Consider the following 14,100-nt stretch of genomic DNA (forward strand, 5'->3'; position numbering starts at 1 on the left):
GCCCCTGAGGTGCACTGCCAGGCCACCTTAAAAGGTTTTCCTGGGACGATCCACATGGGTCTAGTGGGATCCTCAGTTTGTCCCCATCCTCCTGGGACAGCGTCTTGGAAGCAGGGAAGTACTGACTGAGCTAATGCTGAGAAGGACTCTCATAAGTGACGAGTGCTTTTTTGGTTCTTTTTGCTGGGGCTCAGTAAGGTGGTGTATGAGAACGGGTACTGCTTTCCTTTGTCTTTGTGAGGAGGTCCCTTTGTTCTCAGAATCCCATGTGACGCTCTGAAGATGCCTAGCATAGTCAGGAATAGACACTACATTTATTTTAGCTGTGTCATAACCCCTAGACATCTTTGTTGCATACAGCTCTCAAGTTCATAAGTGTGAAATGAGCTTGTTTTGTTTTCTAATATCTTTGTACAACAGCATTTTCTGGTTAGGATATGCTAGGAAGCACCTTTATCAGGAGGCCTTACTGTGCAGGGAGGTGGAGTAGAGTGAAGTGGAGTGCACTGCAGTGAGGTGCACTGCAGTGATGTGGAGCACAGTGCAGTGATGTGGAGCACAATGCAGTGATGTGGAGCACAGTGCAGTGAGGTGGAGCACAGTGCAGTGAGGTGGAGCACAGTGCAGTGAGGTGGAGCACAGTGCAGTGAGGTAGAGTGTAGTGCAGTGAGGTGGAGCACAGTGGAGTGAGGTGGAGTGCAGTGCAGTGAGGTGGAGCACAGTGGAGTGAGGTGGAGTGCAGTGCAGTGAGGTGGAGTGCAAGTGGAGTGAGGTGGAGTGGAGTGGAGTGAGGTGGAGCACAGTGCAGTGAGGTGGAGTGCAGTGCAGTGAGGTGGAGCACAGTGCAGTGAGGTAGAGTGCAGTGCAGTGAGGTGGAGCATAGTGCAGTGAGGTGGAGTGCAGTGCAGTGAGGTGGAGTGTAGTGGAGTGAGGTGGAGTGTAGTGCAGTGAGGTGGAGCACAGTGCAGTGAGGTGGAGCACAGTACAGTGATGTGGAGATCAGTACAGTGGAGTGAGTGCAGTGCAGTGAGGTGAAGGGCAGTGGGGTGAAGGGCAGTGAGGTGAAGGGCAGTGAGGTGAAGGGCAGTGAGGTAGAGGGCAGGTAGCCAGTAGAGAAATGGGGGAATGCTGCAGGTGCTTCCAGATCTTGCTCTGAATATCACAAGTCCCCAATCACTGAAGCTTTTAGGCATTCACTTTTACTTGACACTTGTTGGGGAGGGCAGGGAGAGTTACATTTGTTTTAGATTCTGTACTTAAAAACATAGTAAGAATAGAAACAACCCCCAAATTAGTCAGCTACCTCAATGCCTATCAAATTAAGGTCCTAGGTGAGACTTGGCCATGAGCTCTGATAATGATACTCCTAACTGGTGACCTTGGACAGTTTAGCATCACTCAGACTTGATTATGTTGAAATCAAATGAACTTTCAACACTTCCATGCTTGACTCTGTGACTGGGCTCTTTTATAGGTGACAGGCTACTTGTGGGCTCCTCTCCCTTATGTAGGAAGGAGGCAGGGAGGGAGCACAGTCTACTTAGATAATCCCCTGAAGTGCAGAGAATCACACAATGGTCTATCAGTGAGTCCACTTCAGTGTAGCTGGATACTTCAACCATGACACAGTTGACATACTGGCTCTGGTTAGGTCCTGAGTGATGGCGGGATGTCCTGTGTGTTATAGGTTACTAAGCAGTACTCTGGGTCCTTCTCTGCAAGTTACCAGTAGCATCTCCCGAGTTGTGACAACATAGGTCTTTAGACATTGTCAAATGTCCCTGAGAGTATAAAGCCATTCCAGCTCTGAGTTCCTTCAGTGGTTCTCAACCTTCCTAGTGCTAGGACCCTGTAATACAGTTCCTCATGTTGTGGTGACCCCCAGCCCCCAACCATAAAGTTATTTTGTTGCTACTCCATAGCTGTGATTTTGTTACTGTTATGAATTATCATGCAAATATCTGATATGCAGGATATTTGATAGGCAACCCCCATAGGGGTGGAGACTCACACAGGTTGCTTTAGTGAAATCCATGGCTAGGCAAGACTTTCCTTAGACAAACAGGGCTAGCCAGGTTCTTGGCTTTGAAAGCTTATCACAATATCTTAACTTGAGTAAAGACCCCTGTGCCTAGCAAAGTCTATGAGTTTTACTGATCGATCATCTATTGATATTACTCAGATCGGGAGCTGAACTCTGAGGTCAGGTGGGCATTGCAAGTGTGGGCGGGGTGCCGTGCATGGTGGGATGTGAGAGCATTACAGAGCGGCGTAGTAGACAGCAGCGGTGTGTTGGGCATTTACCACCACATTCCTCATGTAATTTTAAGTTCAGCCATGCTAAGTTGAAAGGCATGGGATGTGTGAGGAGTGGAACCACAGACTAGTGGCTGGGAGAGACTGTCTTCCCCTGGCCAGCAGTGTGGAAGCTGAGCCTGGTGGTTCCCCCTCCCCTGCCCTCCCTCAGATGGCATCCATACCCCTGTCACTGTGTCACTGTCAGCCACTGGCCCTCTCAATTTCCCACTGATGCTTTTGTCTCCTTAGGCTCATTCCCCTCTTGGAAGCCTGCCGTCTCCCTTTAAGGGTCTTCTCACATGCCCTCCACCTCTCTGTGGGTATGAAACTCATTTGCTCTCAAAGCTCAGGGAGCTAAGGCAATTGAGACAGTTTAGCCACTGGGTAAAAGAAGGCAGTATGCTGTGGCAGTTACTGGGGCTTCCTTGGTCACAGGAGACATTGGGAAGGAGAATCCCAATGGTAACACCCTCAAAGCGATAGATACCTTACAACTTGAAGATGTCCCGGTTTTTTGGGTCAGTCTGAAGTTTCTCTTAACATGTGAGGAACAGGTCTTTTCTAGTGAAAGAAGTTGTTGAGTAGGACATGTGAGTCCTACTGACAGGACAGCCTTTGTGGAAGTGAAGGTGAACCCAGGCCTCAGGTGGAAGAGTGAGATGGAACCTCCCACCCTGCTTTTGGATGACTGCTCTCTGTCTGCTTTCTTTAGGGGAGCCCATAAGTAGCGAACACTTTCATCGTGCTGTCAGTGTGAACGATGAAGATCTCCTGCTTCGAATTTTGGAAGGAGGGTGAGAGAGCGCAGCCAGCTTTTCTGTCTTTCTTCCAGTGCCCACTAGGTACACAGACGATACCCAGCACAGTGCCCACTAGGTACACAGACGATACACAGTACAGCTTTATTTTGTTTTTCCTAAATAAATTCTCCAGTACCTTCAAAAGCACCTCCTACTTTACCTCAGGTGCCCGATATGCAGTAGTGAAGTCTAGTTAGTAAGGAGTCCTAGAGATCCTTGTAAATGATATGGTTTGTGATTGCTTAATGAGAACTATAAAAAGAAATTACAGGTCTGGGTGGTCTGGGCATCATGCTTTATCCCCAGAAGCAATTATTATCCTCTGATTATCTATCCCAGCATTTGGTACAGGTCAGTTCAAAATGCCTGCGTGTAATAACTGGTGACCCTGGGAATAAGCAAACCAGCTGCCTCGGAGACTAGAAAGCTGGTGTAGGATGCTAGAGATGACGCGCATGCACGGGGAGGGGGGGGTACGGGGATGGGCGATGCGCATGCGCAGGGATGGGTGTGGGGGTGAGTGGCTGCTTCAGGTATCATGCCTGAAGCTGCCTTCCACATAGAGATGTAATTGAATTTCTTTTGCAGCATGGTTTTGTGTGCCTCAGAAGGCATTGGTTTCTGAACTGGGGTTGGTTTGGTAAGTTGATGACAAGGTTCTATAGAATGCCAAGCTCCCTGGCTGACAACATGAGATGTGTGTTCTTCTCCGGACAGCATGAATACATAGTCAGTAGAAAAGTGGGGAGTCAAGGGGAAAGCCCGGGTTCCAGCCACGTCTGCTCTGGTGGTGAAATTGAGTTGGTGCCATAGAGGCTTTGCTGGTTGCAGCCATTCAACGGAAGGGAGCTCCTGTTTCAAGGGAAATGACAATGTTTTTTAGTTTTATTTTTATGAAAACTTGAACCTTTAAAACTATTAGGACATGGTAAGACAGGAAAATGTAGTAGCCCAAGAGAAACTGACATTTTGGTAAAATGAACCATTTCTGCTCCCCATGAGCTCTGCAAAGTGTGGGCAACTTCAGGATCTATGCCACGACTGATGGTCTCTTTCCTCTGTTTCCCTTAAGCCATGTCATGATTGACGTGCCCAACAAATTTGGCTTTACCGCTCTCATGGTTGCTGCTCAGAAAGGTTACACCAGGTATGGATGGCTCTTCCTCCCCTGAGTGAGGAGCAGGGCTTCTCCCTCCCCACAGGGCTCTAGCCAGCATAGCGGCAGCTGCTTTTCCCTTTCCGGAACCAGCCCATGCAATGGCTTCCATTCAGGTTCTTGTGTTGGGTTAGGCAACTCGAGGTGAGTTTGTATTTAGTCTCACACCGCACATCGACTACATCTTAGGGACAGTCATGATGATGATTGGAATTCGAATTTCTTTAACCAAAGGTGAGTGAAGGGCACTTTGGGAGCACACTACTTCTTGAGGTTGCCACTGTCTGTCCTACAGGACTGGCTAGAAGTGCTGGTATCTTACTTTACAATCATACTTATATTTTAATTGTAACAATGCCTTTTTGACAGACAATAGAACTATGTTCTCACTAAGGGTTTCTGTTTAATCCTATATTAAAAGCAGCCATAAAACTGACGCAAGCGCTTTGTGCCATGTGGACAGATGGGTCTGATGGGTGTGACTCACGCAAGACTGGGACCCTGTTTTTAGTGGGGATCAGTGGGCTTCCTGTTCAGCAGTGTCTGAATGGGCAGAGAGGAAGGTGCCACAGGATGCTTTGAATGTCAGAGTATTACTTCTCATTGGGTTGCCATGTTCCCAAAGCCATTAGCTCACCACTGGTAACTGTGTTCCTTCAGGCTTGTGAAGATCCTAGTTTCCAATGGCACAGATGTGAATCTGAAGAACGGAAGTGGCAAGGACAGGTAAGAGTTGGGAGGGACCTCTGAGAGCGGGCATGGTTGCTGTTGTGTTACTAGACTGTACTCAGAGGGATTTTTGCCTTATGCAGTTTCTCCAGTTTACCAGGAAAGTCCCAAGAGGTGAGTGGGCTCCCTGGGAAGATGGGGTGACGAAGGCTGACTTGTTCATCTGTGGTTTTGTTCATCAGATAAACCTGCCCTGCCTTCTCCAGCTCAGTAACCCATAGCTGTTGAAATGGCATCACCAGCTCTGGGCGAGGGACTTTTGCTACATCCCAGACTTCCTCTACTGCTCAAGGGCTAGGCGTTTGTAAAGCAGTGCTTTGTGGTTTCCACCACAAATTGGGGGGATTACAGGAAGAGTCAGAAGAAGAGCTAGCTACTCATGGACAGATGAAGGGGCATTTTGAAATACTTCAGTACCAGCTGTTGTAGCAGTTAGATTGAACTATTTCAGCAGAGTCAACATTTATTTGATGATGACTACATGCTAGGCACCATGTTTAGCGCATGGCTCAGACAGGATGACACACAGTGCCTTTCATAAGGTACACGGAGTACAGAGGATTGGGCACTGCACTCATAGACTCCGATCGTATGCCATATTTTGTGTGTGCACGTATGTGGGTGCACATTTGTATGGGTGTGAGTGTAAAAGCACACAAAAGCCTGAGTTAGCTTAAGGTGTCACAGGAGACATCCACCTTGCTTTTTGAGACAAGCTCTCTCATTGGCTGCAGGCTTGCTGATTCAGCTGGGATGCCTGGTTGGGCTGCGACTTTCAGGGAGCCTTTTGACTCTACCTCCACCACTAGTGATGAATAGGTACCTGCAGTCACACATGGCTTTCTACATGCCTGTCAGAGATCTGAACTCAGGCTCTTCAGCTTGCACAGAAAACACGCTCCTCACCAAGCCATCTCCATAACTCAAAATGTGGCTTTCTCCAGCCAGAAAGCCTCTCTGCTCCATTCCAGTGGAAGATAACATTTAGACAACAATTTTAAATTATTTTCTGAATGAGTCTTAAACCGATTTGGGACTGAGTGATCAACTGGGCCAAGATCTTGGGAAGAATAATGCCAGTTTATAAAAGAAAATATAAGGAAAGTAGAAAACAGGCAAGAATCAAAAGAGACCTGGGAACTGATGAGTGAGAATATTTTCATGTTGCAAAAATATAAGTCATCTCTTAAGAAAAATCTTAATGATAAACCAATGTCCTGTACATCAAAGAAAAGAGAAATAAAATTGGATATTGGGAAGGGAAAAAATGACTATAGCAAGTATTTGAAAATGAAAAGAAAATGGTGCCTTTTGTTCCATAATAGATTGGATAATTGTGTTGGAATGGATGCTTTTTAGAGAAACTTAAAGTCACTAGAATCAACCCAAGAAGTGGAAAATCTAAGTGAACACTATCCGTGTAAAAAATGAGAAAATGCATTCACGCGCTCGCTCCATGGACGTTCCTGTGTGGCTGTCTGACTGTGAGCTTCATATCGTATGTGTCAGTGCTAAGCTTGGAGTTTCTACAGCAAAGACAGGCTGGAAAGCTGCATAGAACATCAACACTGTTGTTAGCATACGAGAAGGGCTGGGCGCAGCTCAGTGTTTGCGTAGACGTGCAAATCCCTGGGTTCAATCCCCACTGCTGGAAAAAAAATGGCGGCAGGTTCTTTGCATATTTGTAGGTACTTATATTTATAACCCCTTTCTCCCAATCATAAAGGTAATTAGGGAGTTAAGGAAATTCCCATTAGATGGTTTCCAACAAAATATCCTTCCTTAGTAGACTGAAGGTGAAGGGGGAGGTTGGTGCAACTTGACAGCTTGTTAGCTAGAATCAGCATAGGTGTCTGTCAGCAGAAGGACACAGGGAGAAATGTCTCACAGGGCAGATTTAGTCAGCCATAAAGCACAATGAAGTGACACCTTCTGGGAAGTGGGCACAGCTAAGTATCACTAGATTAAGTGAAATAAGCCAGGTTCTGACAAAGGTTGCATGGTCTTTCATACTTGTGGATTCTCGGGTTAATACAGATACATACAGTCACTTATGCATAAGTTACATGAAGGCAGAAGCAGGACAAAGCAGGGAAGAAGGGGGACAGCGAAGAGGGTGCAGGGCCTGTGCTGGATGGAGTATGTGAGCCACGCTCAGGAACTGCTTGAGGGAATTTGTCCTTAAGAAACCTAACACTATATACAGTGGCTATGCAAGTGCTGGATAGCTTTATGTCAACCTGACACAAGCTAAAGCCATCTGAGAGGAGGAAGCCTCAATTAAGAACGTGCCTCCATAAGACTAGGCTGCAGGCAAGCCTGTAGGACATTTTCTTAATTAGTGACTGATGTGGGAGGGCCCAGCCCATTGTGGGTGGGGCTGTCCCTGAGCTGCTGGGTTTTGGTTCTACAAGAAAGTAGGCCTAGCAAGCCAACAAGGAACAAGCTACTAAGCAGCGCCCCTCTGTGGCTTCTGCCCAGCTTCTGCCTCCAGGTTCCTGTCCTGCTTGAGTGTTCTGCCTTCTGGCTTCCTTCAGTGAGGAACTATTGCAGGGGTGTAAGCCAAATAAACCCTTTCCTCCCCTGCTTATTTTTTGGTCATGGTGTTCTGTCATAGCAATAGAGACCCTAACCAAGACAATGCATCATTTTAAAAAAGTATTTTATGGCTAGAGAGGTGGCCCAGAGGGTAAGGAGCTCAACCCTTAGCACCTGTGGGAAATGGCAGCACGGGTGTGTGCACCTCTGACCCCAGGATGGTGGTGGGGGCGTGTGGAGGCAGGAAGATGACTAGGGATCATTGGCTGTTAGCCTAGCTCCGGGTTCAGTGGGACATCCCTTCTCAAGGGAGTAAGGCAGACAGTGCTAGGGCAGGACTCCCAAGCATACACCACACGCAGACTCGGCCTTTGGGCAATGCCTGGCACAGAAATAGCAGGAAGTGACAACACTTGTTACTTTGTTATTCTTTTTTGAGAGGGAGAGTGGGTTGATCTCAGTGTATTGCCCAAGCTGATCTGGGACTCACACTCCTTGTACCTTAGCCTCTGGATGAGCTGGGATGATAGGTGTGTGTGTGGTCCTGTCCAACACCATTTTGTATTTATTTACTTACTTATCAGACAGTTCTCCAATGTCATTTCTTAGAACTGGTAAATCTTTCTGAGTTTACAAAGAGCTGGGACCTGGGGTGCAGTGAGGAGCACAGACAGCAGAGAGCATGGTGTCAAACCCCAGTCCCTCAAGGACACAGTATGACACCCTGCATAGCTAGCTACCTCAGTAGGCTTCCTTGTGCAACCATGGGGTTATTGTGGACAATAGATGGGTAAATACATTGCCATGTGAGACACGGGTTCTGGCTCTCTAGAAATGTACTTATATTTTATTTCATGATTGGATAGTATTTTAGGAGATACAGGTGTGATTCCTCCTGGCCCGCAGAATTCAAGAAAGACAACCACTAAAGACTCGAAACTTAATAAGGAGGTTTACTGATGTGGCTGATGCAGGATGATTAAAAATATCTGAAAACCTTTCATCTCAGCACTTGGGGTGGCAGAGGCAGGAGAATCTCTCTGAGTTCTAGGCCAGCCAGGGCTAAATATTGAGACTATTAAAAAAATGGTACTAACTGGTTAATATCTAAACATAGAGTAGAATAAATTCCCAAAGGAAAGAAACCCGATGGAACCATACATCTACAGAACTGTACTGAGAGGTCCAAAGATTTAAAAAAATCAAGCTAAGTGCCGTACTTCAGAATGGTAAGACTGTGGCGCCATTTCTCAGTCTTCTCAAATTAGCATATAGATTGAATGTAGCCTCAAATGGAATTATTCTAGGGAACCCGCCAAAACGATTGTAATTTATCTGAGAGAACAAATAGACGGTAATAGACACTAAAACTCTGTCAAAGACTATGGGGACAGATATTAAAATGCCTTAAGAGTTAAACTAATTAGAGAGGTGGTACTGTATAAGAGATTGGAAACAGATAAACAGGATAGACAGAACTTAATATGGTGGCAGAGGCGCCACAAAGCCATGGAGAAGGTACTAGAAATAGGCTATTAGAAAAAAAAAAAAAGATCCCAGCAAACAGCAAAGCTCATGCCAAGTGCATGGGGGACTAAGTGTCAGAGGTCACGAAGGACATTAGGAGGCAGGAAGTCCTCATCTGAGCTGTAATGCTCAGGGCACAAAAGTGGGGAGGCACTAACCAAGGAGAGTGCACAGAGTTAGGGGCTGTCTAAGGGAGCACTGAGGAGTGTGCAGGGAGCAGGGCACCCACATGCACATCATCAAGTCACACAAAGATGGGGTACAGGAGACAGCGTTAACTAGTTCACATGAAGTGCAATTAGTCTTGCTGCATAAAATACCACCTATATATTTAGAAATTAAGACGATGAAAGTGGAGTAGAATGGACATTTCCAGACAGAATCACTAGAGGCATGACGCAATGCACAAAATTTGGGAATATACATGGGCTAAGTGCCGATGGCTGGGGTCCTTCTCAGTGGTGAAGTGTTTGCTGTGTGTCAGTGAAAATTTGAACATCTATTTTTCCCATTTTATGTGAGGAAAAACACGGGGGTGGGGGGTTGGTGGTGGTGGCAGGAGCTGGGAGGAGAAGGAGAGGGCATTGAGTACGTGCTAATACAAAGCTCAGACAGGCCGTGGCCCCTCACAGGGATTCCATTCTAGGCCCAGGAAGTGGCCAGAAGTGCAATTAAGACTTTGCAGTCAGGGCATATTAGGGTGATAGGGGATTGAAGTAGTCCCAGTGTCCTTGTGTGGCCACTTAGGGACTGCTCTCTCCTACTTCTAAACATTTAGAAATGATGGAAGAGTAACACGGAGGGTGTCTGTCCATGCTCTACCCAGCCCTAGCAGGTGCACGCATTTGTCCTATTGTACACCCCTCCCACACATACCCCTGTGTGCTCCACAGTCACCTTCAGTGTGCACTCCTGAAGGCAAGGTCATCATGGTGGCCAAGCTGCCACCACACACTTGGGTACACCTCCCCGGTTCTCTGGTGTTATTGGCACTCAGTCTCTGCTTGTCCTTCTGATGCCACTTTGTGGTGGGGGCTAGGCAAGTCCTTGATGCAGTGTGTGCTCCCACACTGTGCCTGGTGTTTCTGCCTCTCGGGCGTCATTTTCTTTGTTGAGGACCTGTCCCCTCTCAGTTCTCTCCTTCTTTGTCCTTGCCCCGTCTATCCCTCTCTCCCTCCACTCGATGCTTCTCTCCATTCTCCCTTCAGTCTCTCTTCCATTCTCCTTCCCTCCTCCTCCTCCTAGCAGTGACATCTGAGTGAACTCCCAGCATGCTGTGTTCTGGGTTCCTCTCTCTTACCTTCCCCAGGAGTAGGGTAGCATCTGGCTTGCTCACCTAACCCTGTATTTCCAGTAAACATGTTTTCATGGTAAGGCTATTATAGGGTGCCATCTTCATTAGGAACTTTTAGAGCTTGTGTTGTTTTTCTGGCTCTGCTGTGGAGGTCTCTACTGGTGGCCATTCCAGGCTGGATTCTGATGGTGGTGGGGATAGTGAGATCTCTGTATAGTTTTATTTTCCTCGTGGCAACTAGAAAATAATCTATAGGTTAATAAATTCATATGCTCTGGCGATATCAGTTCCCACTAACATCTTAAAACGACCCAGGCGTGGTCCCTGCCCATCCCAGTTAACCAATTATGAGGTGCACAAAAGAAGTGTATGATTCCATATTGATTGACAGTCTACAAGGAGGAACTTCTCAGCAGCTGGAATGGACCAACCAGACTTTGCTCTCTAAAGGAGAGTGGCAATAATTGAGCAATCTTGTTTTAGAGCAAGGAACTGGTTTAATAATGAATGCTGACAGTCTGACTCCCTTTTGTATATAATCTAGATTTTGTGGATATTTTAAAATCCGATAATTTATACTCCCTTGTAGCCAATATTAATTTTCAAAGCACCTTAATATTTTGTGTGTGTTTGTATGTGCATGTGTATGTATCTATCAGTGCACATGTGCTGTGGTTCTCACGTGGGGGTCAGAGGACAGCTTGCAGAAGTCTGTTCTCTCCCTTCACAACGTGGCCTCTGGGGTTGAACTCAGGTCATTATGTTTTCCCTGCTGGGCCATCTTGCCAGCCCCAGTACTTATTTTTCAAGATTAAAACATTATCCGCACACCATAAAATGCACTGCTTTAAAATACATTCACACAGTTGCTCACCCATCGCCACCATGGGGGCCAGTTTCATGACTCTAGAAATATACAGAATATATCCCCCCTCCCTTCTTAGCCCTGGACAGCTAGCAGCCTACTTCTGTGGCTTCCTCCTTAGCATTTCCCAGATGATTCATGTAAATGGATCATGTGCTATGACTCTTTATGCCTGGCATAATAAAAGATGATCATATTGTTTTAAGATTTTTCAGACTACAGACAACTTCCCTTTCACGGCTGACCTGGCATTTCATTGCATGGATTTGACATTTTATCTATCAGTTGATGGGCATGTGTACATTTTATGTGAATAAAGTTTTTTATTTCCCACTCAGATGGCAAGTTTTTGGTTTACTGTGGGTGGATGGAATTTGGATCCGAGGTCGGCGGTGGGGCCTACAGTGGAGTCTGCTTCCTCTCTATGTTGCAGTCTCATGCTTGCATGCTACGCGGGGCACCTAGATGTTGTCAAATACCTCCGGAGACACGGAGCTTCTTGGGAGGCTCGAGACCTCGGAGGCTGCACAGCTCTGCACTGGGCTGCAGATGGAGGCCATTGCTCTGTGATTGACTGGATGATAAAGGACGGTTGTGAGGTATGGCCTCCTTGCTTCCTGGTTAGCCACACCACACTAGTCAGAACTTGAAACCGTCTTCTGGGATCTGGAGGCAGGCAGATGGGCGGGTGGGCGGGCAGGCAGGCTGGCCGACCTGGTCACTTGCTCTGAGAAAAGCCAGCCAGGAGTCTCCAGCTCAGGAGCTTGAAAGGCCTTGGAGGATCCCTGGGGAACTATGGTGACAGCCAGGCTTCATCTCAAGGAAAGAAAGTGGAAGCAAAGGAAGTGGGTGGAGCTCAGAGCTGACCCGTGTGTCTTTGCTGCTGCTCTGTATGTCCAGTCACTGCCGGTGTCTATTTAGTTGGTTGCTGAAGCCTTCCTAAGCACCTGCTACATGCAGGAGAGGCAGAGATGTGCATAGGTCTAGTAGCTTTCAAAGTTAGGTTCTTTTTATTCGTGGGCTTTCTCTCTCTCTGTCTCTTTCTGTCTCTCTGTCTTTCTCTCTCTGCACACATGTGTGATGTATACATGTTTATATGGATGTGTTCACAGATGTATGTGTAGAGGTCAGAGGTTGTTGTGTTGGGTGTGATTAGAGGTGGGAAGCCCTGGAAAGTTGAATCAATGGCCTCGAACTCCAAGCCTGGGAAAGTCTCATGTCCCAGAAGATGTCAGTAGATTTGTCTAGTTCATCTCAGGTGTAAGCGTGGGAAAGCAGGCCTCCTGCCCCAGCTCTCACTGGCTCCTGCCATTGCAATCAAAAAGCAGATTTACCCCAAAGGAAAAACCTTGGAAGTAAGAGAATTCCAGTTACCACATCCCTTGTTTCTTTATGCCTGAGAGACATTTGCAAGCAGTCAGAAGGCTGGTCTCAGTGAGAGAGCGCTATGTGGCAGGGTGACCACAATGCCCTGTATACTTTACTTGAGTCTGTAGTGATAACAAGCTGAGGTTCTGGGAAAGGAAAGGGATTCTTAGGCAGGCAGGTTCTCTGATATAAACATTTAAGTTCTGGAATTTTGAAGTGTGGGTGTTCTGGGCTTCAGCTATACAATCCTGTTACCTTCAGATAACCAACCATTTGGGTTAAATCCCACCTTCTACTGTAGCCCAAGGGGCATTTGTAGAGGACAGGCCTGCATGCATGAGTCCTCTGGAGACAGCTATGAATACAGCTGGGCTAGTGGGTACAGAGGACAGCAGCCCAGCCTCCATGCTGTTGCAGGTTGCTGACCTGGCATTTTGGAAGACAGTGGGAAAAATTGAGAACCAGGCAGAACTATCCCCCTCTTCCAAGGTGTAAGAATTTCATGCTGAGGGGGACATGAAACCATTAACCATTAACAGGGAGCCTTTTGTATAGTTGATGGGCTAGGTGACCCCTGAGGGTCACTGGTCATTTCTGAATGAGGAATAGAAACTCATACCCTCACTTCACCCCCAGGACCAGACAGGAAATGTGTGTGGGTGCTTTGGAGACTCTCTTGTTAAGGCAGGTGGTTATTTTATTGTTATTCAAATGCTGCTCATAGTTGGCCATTTCTGAGAAGGAGTGATGGGATAGAGAGGATCCATCAGTCTCATACATCTGAACATCGAGAACACCCCCAGCCTCCCGCCAGCGCCTCGTCGGTTATTCGTTCTGATTCTCATGGTGGCCATGGATGATTGTTGTTGCATCTTTGAGGAATGCGTTCTGTAGCTTGCGTTCTCTCTTCTCTTCTCTTCTCTTTCTCTTTCTCTTTCTCTTTCTCTTTCTCTTTCTCTTTCTCTTTCTCTTTCTCTTTCTCTTTCTCTTTCTCTTTCTCTTTCTCTTTCTCTTTCTCTTCCTCTTCCTCTTCCTCTTCCTCTTCCTCTTCCTCTTCCTCTTCCTCTTCCTCTCTTTCTCTCTCTCTCTCTCTCTCTCTCTCTCTCTCTCTCTCTCTCTCTCTCTCTCTCTGAATGTGCATACCCCCACATTCCACACTCTCTGATATCCATCCTTACTCTTCTTGGTTTGGTTAGGGATACCCTATAATTTGGTGCCAGTTATGTCCTTTTATTCCACACTTTTTCTTTTGGAAGAAGAAATTGAAAGAGTTGCTTATAAACCAGGTTTTGGGCATTGGCTATCTGACAACTGGGCACACTATGTTTTGGAGATAGCACTGGGCATCAATGCCCTTAGTTTGTGATAGCTCTGGCCTCCCTGCCTGAGATGCAAACCTTGTAAAGTATAAAGGCGTATACTCTTGTCATCATGACCTTGTTCCAGGCAAGATTTAAATCACTGTGAAAGATACAGCAAATGAAGAAAAGTACTAGCACTGAGCCAGGTGTGATGGCTCATGCCT

The 14,100-nt window shown here is 46.7% G+C and overlaps 1 protein-coding gene across 2 annotated transcripts in view; it reads left to right on the forward strand.

Annotated features, from left to right (window-relative positions):
- The window catches only part of Fank1 (fibronectin type 3 and ankyrin repeat domains 1), a 104,701-nt gene that overhangs the window by 88,272 nt on the left and 2,329 nt on the right, over positions 1-14,100 (forward strand). Inside the window, exons 4-7 of one of the 2 annotated variants that reach the window (NM_025850.2) lie at positions 3,011-3,092; positions 4,171-4,245; positions 4,915-4,980; positions 11,641-11,806. In NM_025850.2, the coding sequence (NP_080126.1) occupies positions 3,011-3,092; positions 4,171-4,245; positions 4,915-4,980; positions 11,641-11,806 (389 nt within the window). The remainder of the gene's footprint in view (positions 1-3,010; positions 3,093-4,170; positions 4,246-4,914; positions 4,981-11,640; positions 11,807-14,100) is intronic. The other variant, XM_006508120.3, reaches the window with a different exon arrangement.

The sequence above is a fragment of the Mus musculus genome, chromosome 7 (genome assembly GCF_000001635.26).
Source record: "Mus musculus strain C57BL/6J chromosome 7, GRCm38.p6 C57BL/6J".
Lineage (NCBI taxonomy): Eukaryota > Metazoa > Chordata > Mammalia > Rodentia > Muridae > Mus > Mus musculus.